General features: G+C 33.0%; 1 protein-coding gene across 1 annotated transcript in view; it reads left to right on the top strand.

Annotated features, from left to right (window-relative positions):
* Positions 1 to 3,523: 3,523 nt before the first annotated feature.
* Positions 3,524 to 12,152, top strand: part of LOC109536110 (serine-rich adhesin for platelets) — a 58,157-nt gene continuing 49,528 nt past the window's right edge. Inside the window, exon 1 of the mRNA XM_019902192.2 lies at positions 3,524 to 3,719. Within this exon, the coding sequence (XP_019757751.2) occupies positions 3,711 to 3,719 (9 nt within the window). The 5' untranslated portion in view covers positions 3,524 to 3,710. The remainder of the gene's footprint in view (positions 3,720 to 12,152) is intronic.

Below are 12,152 nucleotides of genomic sequence, written 5' to 3'. Positions count from 1 at the left end.
TTCTTCCTGACGTTTCGTCCACAACTGCGGTGGACATTATCAAAGGCGATGAGGCAGTGGGCGAAGTGATCTCCCGTGCTTTCCGACTAAGACTGGTATTTTGATTGACAATCGTAATTGACAACCCCTCCAAAGGAATGACGCCAATTTGAAATCACCCTGTAGTTGCGGAAAAAGTGGAATTTGGAGTTAGAGAGATTTAAACTGCCACCTACATTGTTTGCATACTTATTTGCCCTTAACTCCGCAACTGCTGCCATATAATAATATTTCAAAAACAAAAAATGGACTGAGGTGCCATAGGTATTCGCTGGAGTTCCGCTGTCTTAAAAGAAACCACATTGCTTGATAACAATCGGTTAAAAGTAGGAGCAAAATCCGTGTTTAACAGTATTTCTTCCGTTCACTTTTCAATTGCTCTCTCAAAATGACGCGGAACATTTAAAAAAAGTCGTTATATAAAATTCGCCACACAAAATCCACAAATATGCACCTGCGAGCAGCATAAATGCTATAAAAAAACTACACCCCTGGTTTCCATCTACTTTTACAAAATTGAATACTATGCGGATCCAGGTCGCCGAAAATTCTCTAAAACTAAAATTTTTTGGAAAAAGACTCATTGAGTGGCGGTTAATCTGCTTAAAATCTTGATATGGACCACTTGCAGCCTGAAGGACGCTAGATGGCAAAAAATGTTGGCCGCTAAAATTCCCTTGCATGAATCGTTTGGCAAATATAATTTGTTTGGCAATCTGACAAAAACAAGCAATGAAGAAGTCCCACCTACGTTTAAGCATTTCGATCTGGATCCTGCGCTATTTCCACATTAGAATACAGCCAAGATTATCCGCCAAGACAATAAAAAGTATAGTTCACAACGGAAAGTTCAGAGTTTTACATATGAAAAGAGTCTTCTGCAGAGAACCTCATTGATTCGTTAACGTATAATATCTGAGTGTAAATTATGTCTACAGCAAGAAAATTCGAAAAATTTCAAAACTCAATTCAAGATCCAGAACGTCCCTCGTCGTTCCGTATGGAATAAATATGGCATGCAGCATTATGATAAAATAAAAGTCAATAATATGGGACTAAAAGCTCTACATCTACATGGCAACCACCTTGACGAAAAGCTGCATCTTGCCACCTGGAAAGACAGAAAAACATTCTATAGTATTACAGAAACTTAGTCAAAAATTTGATTATTTGACGAAATGAACACAGGCAATAAAGAGAAATAAAAAATGCCATCAACTTCAGTTACACATTTATAGATTAGAATTAATTCTGACCAGCTTTCTGCAAGCTGGTGCCCCATCCTCTATTTTCTGCCCATTAATCCTCAAAAAAGGTCACTCTTGATCAAATAATAAAGATGCACTCCGAATTGAAAACTTTCTTTCCGTTAACAGAGAAGGGCTATTCTAGCACACTAGCGTTTTTCGCACGAATTTATCCGTTATATGTTCATAGACATACAATGCCGTCTTTGAATAAAGGACAGACGACGTATTTTGTTCATTTCCCGTATCAAATTGAATATTTAGTCACATTTTCCGAAAAAACTGAAGGGATATTGAAGCATTTACCACATTCCGAAGGTAGCGAACTTCAAAATTAACGTGATGATTGTTTGCTTGATCATCCCGTTAGAAGAGTTTTGTGAAAGTGCCTGTTCGTACGCAAATATTTTCAAACGCAAATTTCGGATTTAAGCTAGTTTGGATGGTCGCCGTGTACAAAACAGGTTGTCCAGCCAAATATGAACATTTACAATCATGGAGCTGTACAGACTTTTTCACTATAATTAAATCCTGTCGGACTTTTGTTCGATTTATATGACACTTTCAGATTTTTCAGCTGGATATGTTGTGTACAGCCATAGTTAGATCTTCATTTAATGCTCCAACGGAATACGAAACTTGCATTTCACACAAGCCCTCGATTTAGCATTTGCTCAATTTTTATGAAACAAATTAATGAAGTAAATTTTAGTGAAACAGCTGGATGTGTCGTGCAAAAATGATCTAATAATAGTCATCTAATCTAAAAAGAAGATGCACATTCAAACTCTCCTCCTCATTAGAAGTGGACTTCGCTTTAATTTTGCACGAGTTATCGGATCAGCTTTTTGCCGATTTTTTTAGAGCCTCAATGACAGAAAAGCCCTTATGTGCTTAAGTAGGTAGTAGTGGTACTTAAGGTGAGTAGAGTTTAGGTATCAGCATATAAGGTGACGTAAAGTTAATTTTCTGTTCTTTAGTTTTTTAGTGGCCTCTAACATATAACAATATTAATGAATGGAAAATAAATATAATGAAAAATAATAGGCTTTTTGATCAAGAATATGAAAGCAGAGGAAAAATAAAAGAAGCAAAATCGTTTAGGAATATGAACACACATGCACATGCCAACGTGGGGAATTGTCACGGGCTGAGAAGCCACGACTTTTTTCTAAGTCGTAAAGTTTACCAACTTATGACCTACAAACAAGTTTTTAAATTTCAGTAATAAAAAGTAGAGAGCGAGACTTAAGATGGTTTTCAAACAATAAAAACCAAACATATCAGCTTTCATTTAAGAAAACTTTGGATAAGGTTTACATTTTTTTAGTCAGACAAATGCTCAAAAAATATTGGGGGTCCAGTAAATAATTTAAGTTGGAGCCCCTGTACCAAGAAACACTAAAAATATAATAGAAAAAAAACGACCAGCAATCCAGCTGAAGGTTTGCAAATTGAAAATCTGTAAGAAGAAGATAATAATTACATTAATTAATTGCCAGATTACCAGAAAATTTAGTTGTGGCTTTGCTAAACAGAAAAATATAAAAATATTCAAAAAAATTTCTGGCTTTGTCGGTTTTGTATTTTTTGTTACATATGCACAATGGCGGTTTGAAAGGCTATTTAACTGAAAGAAAATCAAAACTAAACACTTTTAAGACACTCAAAACTTCATTAGCTTATAGAGAGTAAACTGTGACACCTTCCTCTCTCAATCTTAAATAAGTAAATAAATTAAAATTCTTGTATCTTTCTTACAGATAAACTTTAATTGTTGTTTTGTGAACCTAAAGAAAAAATGTTTAGCTGAACTGAAAATTTGGCAAATTCCAATATTACGTTGCTTTTCTTTTTATAGTTTCAACAGCTTTTAATATTGGTAATTAGTTTTACAAACTTAGCATTACTAACTTCTAATTATCCATTTCATGGATTATCACCTCATCTTATAGGGCTTAAAGTCCTTAAACCAAAAAGAAACCTGTTGACAAGAAAAATAAATTGAAACAGATCCTTTCAGGGAAACTACAACGTCTGATCGATGTCTTCTATGCCTTCACGGCCTTCACTTAAAGTGACAATATTAAGAACTTAAATGAAGATAATTATACTGATTGCCAATTATTGATCAAATTCCAATTCTATAGACATTTATATGGTGCTCCCGCTTGAAAACCCATTACCTTTCACCTTCCTTCAATGCTGCCCATCAGTTCTTCGGCTGTTGAAGAACTGCGTCTTGCAGAGCTGCAGAAGTTTGCTTTTCGATTGCCGAACAGTGTGCTGTGCTGGGAAAAAGTGGTCGCTCGGTACAATTTTTCGCTGTTTATGGATAAAACGACCGGAGTTGCCACATAGTGAGGTGTGAAATTATTCCTAATTGTGCTCAAGTGTTTAATGACTGTTGGATAATTTTCTACAATGATCTCGGTGAGTACTTTATCAACTATAGGGCGTGTTGCTTCAAGCGGATTTTAAGATATTTATTTAGATTAAAGTGCAAGTTTTATTTAAGTTGATCATTCAATATCAGACAACCGGGTCTAGAGTTTCTTTTTGCCAAAGTATCTGGTTGCTGCAAATTTATCCTCCTACATTCTTCATTTATTTCCTCATCTGCACTGCAATTGCAATGTTTTGATCATTAAAATTGAGTAGGAATTTCATTTCTTCACTTTTAGTACTTTCACTAAAGGTCAATAGTTCTTTGAGTATCATGTGAAACGAAATTTTAAATTTTTTCTGATTTTTTTTCGTATCGGTTAAAATGCACAATAAAATTTAAAATTGTTATTTGTTTGCGCAGCAATAAAATTGCAATTTTCCTAATGTTTCTATAGCTGTCTTCCAAAAAAACTTTGTCTAATGTGTAAATTGTCCAAAAATTGATGCATTTCTGCACATTTCTTGTTTTGACTGGTTCTCTTGGAGCACCACCCAGAAGCTCTATTTCATTATAAAACTATTGTTTACCCCAGAAAAAGTTTACATATAAAAGAAATAAACTCTTGATTATTTATTTTTTTAATTAGATGACGAACCCGATTTTAGGAAAGGTCTTAAAGTAAAACCGGTGCATTTTCTTGCTGATGTGTACATATATTGAGGCTTTTGAAGGTTGTTTAGATAACCATTAAAATAGTTTTTCAAAAATCGTTCCATAAAGTTGTAGAATGCAATTTACATTTGATGTTTTCCTCATTGGAACTTGCAGTCAACACTCGTGCTATTTTAAATTTGAAAAATGACCGGAATTTTTTTTTACATTATTTAAGTTAATCAAGTGCAATTTTCTGGAAGCTTGCCACTTGAGATGTTCCTTTACACTTAATTACTTATTAAAAATACTTCATTTTGAATTGATTTTCTTTGTGAATACTTTAATTGTAAAAACGTACTCGTTTTGTATTGAGTTTATTTGCATTTGCACTGTACTGTTAAATATTATATTTAATCTTATTATCTTTCATTTAATTTTTCAAAATTCAATGACTGGGAAGTTTTAAATAATATTTTTTTCAAAATCGCTTATTGGTGAAGAGTGGAGCTTTTTTGCAAGTTTTTGCACCATTTTGAAAATATCAAAGAAAGCTACTTGTATTTTTTTGCCCCTCGATATGTCTTTCCGACCGCAACTGCGACTTTATTCCACGAAATAACCAAGTTTTCAGTTGATTCCTGTTCACATTATGAAATTATTTGTTTGAAATGCAGATCGTTCAACAAATACATTGATAAATATCCACAACAGCAATAATAAACGCAAGTTTATAAAAATACCTTAGAAATGTACATTGCAAAGTTGTATAATTCTCTTTCCATGCAACATCATGCGGAGGAATGATTCTCCATAATGATTAATGACGTAATATATTAAAATAATAAAAGTTGAAAGTATCGCTAGATGGGCAGCTAAAATAGAAGAACATTATATGACGGTGTTTTTCTAAACATCAACACAAATACAACAATCATGCCCAGTTCTAAAACGAAAAAAAAAATATTTTAAAGAGTCAGCTCTATAAAATACTAAATTGTAAAAATTTCTGTACTTATTTTGTTTCTTATATTAATAGATTTTTTACTACTTAAGTGTTTTTTACGCTTTCATTGAACACTTCTATTATTATCAAAAGAGATAGACTTTCGAGGCCATTCCTTGAAACAAGTGGGTTTTTCGGGTTTTTAGGCCGTCGTTCGGTAGAATTTCTTCTTGACGTTTCGCAAGCACGTGTGGCTTGCATCCTCAGAAGTGGTTTGCTTGAACGCTTACACTGTTCTGATGGCTTACACTTCTATTATTGCTCATATTTACTTATTATGACCGACGCGTTGATTCGTTAACTGTCTGTCTACTACAATTTCCGGCACACATACCGAGTGAATTATAAAAAGTGATTTACATATAAATGAGCGACACTCAAACGGATATAGGGTCCTTATAGTATCGAAGTTGACGGTATTTTACATGTTGTGTTTTTTATAGATTTCCAACTGCTTCAATTCCATAATTAATAACTAATCGATATCAATGATTACTGGATATAGTTTAATAGACATTTTTGCGTAAAAGTCGTTTGAGGCTCTTGATGTTAGAAAATGGTCATTTACGTGTCCAAAATACTACAAATACATCAACAATTTATGTGAGTTTTTAAATATTTTAAGGGGCATAATTTTAACAAAACCCCAGCAAGAAATCTATGCGGAAAAATTTCAAGAAAGTATATAATCTTTCTTAATATCCCAGTTCCCCCCATCTTCGACAAGGAAACCATTCCGGTTTAGTGGAAAAGGGCAAAGCGATTGTTACGATGTATTGCAAACAAAGGCACATAATTACTCAATTCTCTCCAAATACTCACTGCAGTTAAATTTGCGATCCCAGTTTGGCAAACTTGGTGAAATTATATAAAATTCTTTGCTAACTTTTGGGACACTGAGTTTCAATGGCTTGCCAAGCTCACCAAAAACGTTAGTCATGTTTCAACTGAATGGAATGCGGTCTTGGTGCTCGTATAGACTGTGTTATTATTAAATAACTAATAAATTGAGGTTTGCTAATCGGTAAAAATGGTTCGGGTAGTACCCAGAATGCGGTTCATAGACGTTTAGCAACCTGGCAGATTTATACCTACGGCAAAACACACCATTGCAAAATGCACCACCGCGATATCGTGTTGATAGAATACATTAGAACATATTCGTTTGTAATGTGAAAAGAAAGTTGTCACGCCTTCATGGGAAATGTAACGTGATTTTAACTGCTTGAACAAGACCGGAGCCCTAAAATGGAAAACTTTCCAATGGGTGAATGGATTTTTTATAGGCCTTACAATTTTTTTAAATAATAACGAAACCGCCAAACATTTGGTCTGCGTTCAATTACCAGCCAGATCTATAAATTCGACCAGTAATAAGAAAATTACAACCTGCTTAAAACACAGGTATTAGTAAATTACGTAAATTAAAAGCGACGGCGAAACAGTGCAGTTCAACTTGAGTTCCAATTATTGGTTTCAGCCAGTCACGTTTTCAGTACTACTCCCAGCATTCTCTTTTCGAATTTTTCAATAACCAAATACCATTTGGATTACTTGTTTCTAAAATCCACTGGCAACAACTAAATGGAAATATTTTATCGTTTGCATTACATTATTCACATGCACATGAGGCACGTTTCATTCCAACATACAACATCAGATTTCTAGAGTCAATAGTCCGATAATTGCAGACAGTTATTACGAGTATAAAAATGCATATTTTGCAAACGGAAATATTTTTTTACAATGACAGGGGAAGACCAAATAGTTTAATTGTAATTGCAATTGTCTAACTGAGCGTTTAATCGACGTATATTTTTCGTCTCGTTTTGACATGCTTATAAATATTACCATCGTTCACGGTGAAGTCGGACGATTTTTTGAGTCTTTCTTAATAAAAAGTTTAATTTTAACAAGATAACTTTTCGCTCCCACTAATTTTTTTTGATAAAGAGTGTCCAACTTCACACCTATGTGTGGGGTAAAGGCAGACTACCCTTAAGCGTTAAAAATGACCACCTAAGAGGGGTCTTCTTAATCATATAAGTTTCTCTTCTTCTTGTGAAATTAGGCACTGCCCGCCATGTTTCTTCGTATTTTTTCCTTTCTTCTTATCGTGTAAGGTGGATTTTAAAATTTTATAATCTTATCTAATCTGCAGCCTTAGACTTTTTCTGTCGTGTCGAATATTTCGGGTTCCAGACACAGAGGAACAGGTATTGGAGATAATTGCAGCAGAGCCTTCCAGGGGTACTCGAAAGCATTATTATAATATTATTAGCATTATATAACTGACACTTTCCCAGGCAACCAACAAATTTGGAGAAAGAGCATCATTAGTGTCACGTATGTAAGATAACAGAACACAAAGATACATTAAACCAATGGTTTACTGAACACCGGTTCAAATTGAGCAGGAGACAATAAGGTGGACTACACAGGCACTAACGTATGTTTATTTGTAAACACATCAATTCGAGGTTATGATGACTTTAAAGAACAGTTTCTCGTTGATAATATTGAGTTTCCAAAAGTACGTTCCCACATTCATCGAATCCTGTTGAATTTACTGTTTATCCTTGCCTATTTTGTTGTTACTTTCTTATTTTTCCAGGCTACCGGAGTTTTCAATAATTACGACGCAACAGGAATTGATGTTATATCAATTAGGCATATTAAATTGAAAAACATTGTTGCCGCCTTTCTGATATAGTTCTTTGCAAATTTCTGAGTTTTTAGCAAAAATTATTTGCTTTCCTATTTTTCTCTCTCTCCTAAACATCCCCAGACAACACCTCCAGATTAATGCCACCAATTTTGAATCACCCTATATAATTTCTGACATATTTCATTTTAAATAACACTAGAATAACATTCCGCTTTTATAGATCATTCTGCGGCAAATTGTTAGCGGAAACACTTAATTATCACGTTAAATTAGAAGATTAATAAAATTTAATTATATTAACATGAAAGTAAGCAATTCAAACTGATTTAAAAAACTTTAAAGTTATAAAATTGAAATAAAAATTAATAGTATCAGTTACAATATTGTACAGTAAGTAGAAAACATTTAACTTGAAGGAAAACGTGCAGCCAAAAGAAGTTTGAGGTCGCAGTCGGCAAAGTCCCCTTTAAATTGCATTTTAATATCAAAAGTAAAAGAAATACAGTTGACACATGAGTCAATGTCGTTAAGAAAACCACGATTAACAAATTTCGTATTACCGAAAATATAAATGTGTAAATAATAATGAAGTTTTTCAACAATTATTTTTTTATGGCATTCCGGATTAATTATTTTCCTATAACAAGACAAATTTTGAATTGTTTATTTGAGAAATTGCTAACAATCGCACAACACTCCATCTAATGGTTAAGAGGCAGAAGTGATTCGGGGTTTTTCGTGTTTTTACTCAAACTTCTTGTATGCGATCTTTTCGTAATAATTAATCGTATACTAGTTGTTCTAGTTTCACTCTACGTAGAGGTTCCAATGTGATAAATTTGTAGTTTATTCTTAGAAGAACATGAAATCACTTTTTTATGAAAATTTGTGTGATTACGGCTCTGTTTTCTCTGGCCCACCCCACCCTGGGGTCTCTTGCTCTTTCTCTCGCACGCACACGGAGGCGTGGCCACTCGGCGCGCGAACCTTAACCACAGCTTAAATATCATGATATATAAGCTGTGCCTTAACGTTCATTAAGGTTCCAGTTTGCTTCATTACTTGTCTTTATCTATGGTTTACTTGCCCAAAACTACCATAAGTTACAACTTATAGTAGCAAGCTACTACTAGTCACGGTACTACGATTGATGCTATATATTCCAACTATTTAGATAAAATCGAGTGCCATAATTTAATTTCTTCTTAACGAACGCTTAAATTTAAAAACAAACAACGAACATTTTGATTGTTCTAAATTTCATTTTACGTCAAATAGTGCACGCGAATATAAAACGTTCCAATTAACTTGAAAAACCTTGTGGCCAAATGAGACAAAGTTTGAACCCGAACTTATGTAATTTGTGAATTTATATGACTTGCGAATCCAGAAAAAATCAATCAAAATTAAGCAGTCATTTACTTTTCTACTGCTTTTTGTTGGCTAAATTAAAAACTTTGTCGTATTTGGTTCAAAAATCCACTTTGACTGTATGAAGAAGTCTATATAAGCCTATTTAAATAAGTTTGATCTCGTTTATAACATTTTTTCCACGTATGTGCCAATACTAGAAAAAACTTCTACTTGGACTGTAGAAACATTTGTCCAACAAGCAAAGTATTAAATAAATACATTTTTTTATTTACCAAAGCTAGCTGATAAGCTATTCTTATAAATTGATCAATTTTTACTGTAATTACTACAAATAATATTAATATAAAAATAATAATTTTGCATGTATGCATAAATTGGTTTTCAAAGGCAATTGATAAAAGATCAAATTTTAAGTCATCATTGAGCCTTCTCAGTGTTAAACTTCAATGATTATTGTTAACTTGCTCAACTAGAGTGTTTGCGTAGCAAGAAATATTTTTTAACTAATAATATTTTGATATAAAGAAAAATGTTGTCATTCATCATCATATTTTAGTTCGAAACGTTTTAATAAAAAAAGTGCTAATTAGATACACCAACAACATATCTAGGTAAATCTCAAAGCTGCTTCGTGTGTTTCGATTACAAATCTGTCTAAAAGAAAGGGTTTGGCTCGTTTTGGTTGAGCAAATAGCACGCCCAAATTTACTTGAGAGAAATCGCCAAGAAATTGAAATACTTTTTTCTACATGTAACCTTAACCACTAGTCGTGTTTTATTCGATATTCTTGCCCAATCAATCGAACCATCAAGTTTCGCATTTTAAGCAGATAATTTCATATTCCTACTTATTCTACTTCGGCCAGTTCCTGCTCATCCCATCGCCGTGTGCAATATGGTTTGGCAAATATCTCGAAAGAAATGTGAATTGAGCAACTCCAATACAATATTATATAATTAACTATATAGGATAATTGTATAAGAAATGGGAAATTTTTGCTTCGCTGTTCACATAAATTATGCAAATGTTTTAGCTGCATTCAATTGTTGCGAACTAGGAATGTAATTAATCTTAAAGCGATAGAGAAAACCAAGCTTGACTGACACTAATATTTTTTCTATGCGTATTAGCTTGATTATTTCATACTTTGTAGGTTCTATTTCATTAATGATTTTTGTGCAAGCAATTTACAACGTATCAATATAAAAAATTCGATTTTTTTCTGAGAAATGCTTTGTTGATTTGCCTACTAAAAATAATCAGAAAAGTGTCGAGGAAAAGTTTTGTTCTTTTCTGGAAATGCGCGCATTTTGTGTACCTTTAAATGAACTTGTTGTTCTTCAATTTCAAAAAACAAGAAACATAACATAAAGGAGCTTAGACTTGAGGACAAGAACCGAAGCAATCATTTTGTCATTATTTCTTAGGATTTTTTAAGAGAAGACATAAAAAATAAGAGCAAAATAAAGGCAAATAAATAATCAAATAACATAAATATTTCATACAGTGTATCATGAAAGAACCTTTTTGTTGCATTCTTGAAAAACTAATAGTTATTTTTCTATTTTTTGTTATATGATTAACTAAAACTTGTTGAACTATTGAACAGGTTCTTAGTGTACTGCTGTTACACTCGATTCATATTTTTTCTTCTATATGAACATTCGAGATTTAAGTATCGAAGAGAGAAAAAGAAATAAAAAATTTATCATTTAGTTTCTCATAACGATTTAACTTTTAAGGGAAACCCACATCCCATTAGGGATTGTATATGAATATATACATATTGTGTGGCTAGATTTGAAGATATAAACTGATTTTTAAGACGGATGGAAAAATACAATCTGGCAAAATGTAAATTTAGTCTTTGGCCAATAGTAAAAATGTCAACAATCGATGGGTAAACAATATGCTTTAGTATACACCGAAAACGAAACCAATTATTGTGGCTCAACTGTTAATTTTGAACGCAAAATAAGCAAAATAAATCGTCTCCGAACTGAACAAGTAATTCTTCAAATCTGGCAAATAAAGCAAAATCGAACTCAATTTCCTACCCCATTATCTGCTGTATAATTTGAAAATTTATTGTTTTCAGTTTATTACAGTTATTATTGAAGCAAAAAAGCCTATTCCATCAGCCTTGTGGTTACAGCACAAGAAAAAAATATTAAATATCGGAATGGTTTTATTGCCTCATTCTGCAGAAACTTGCCCGAACGCATCAAAGTGATTTTTTATAGGTTTTTGCAAAAACATCTCACCCACCTTTAAATTAAAACATTTTTACCTGCAAACGCCTACGCATTGATAGAAAATCAGCGTCGGCGTTTGCGTGGAATTGTTCATATTATGCCTGATATTTTACAATTTTAGAACTGCTTTTTGAATGCGGTCTAAATAAACTATAACCGTTCCTTCCAATAAACAACCACCGTTCCGAAGAAAAACCGTTATTGTGCTGATTACAAGAAAATTATTGAATGCATATAAAGCACGCCCCTGGGAGTGTTAAAGGTAAAAGTCATCACTTTTCTTTTGAAGATGCTCGCTGCCCACTGCGGCTCAAACATGACTGGAATACATTCTTGTTGAACAAAAGGTTATTTTTTTCTTAGCGAATACAATGAAAGCGGTTGAGACATTGAAAGATGATTTACATTGGAAACCTTTCTATAATGAACAAATTGTGGAACAAACGAACTGCAATTTATTACCTATTATTTATTGATTCGACACAATCAACATTTCCACATTTTAAATGATGTGAACTAAAT

This window comes from Dendroctonus ponderosae, unplaced genomic scaffold, assembly GCF_020466585.1.
Source record: "Dendroctonus ponderosae isolate FM_Combo_2020 unplaced genomic scaffold, Dpon_F_20191213v2 Dpon_F_20191213_8, whole genome shotgun sequence".
NCBI classification, from domain to species: Eukaryota; Metazoa; Arthropoda; class Insecta; order Coleoptera; family Curculionidae; genus Dendroctonus; species Dendroctonus ponderosae.
Note: the sequence above shows the minus strand (reverse complement) of the source record. Positions and strands in the feature narration are given on the sequence as shown.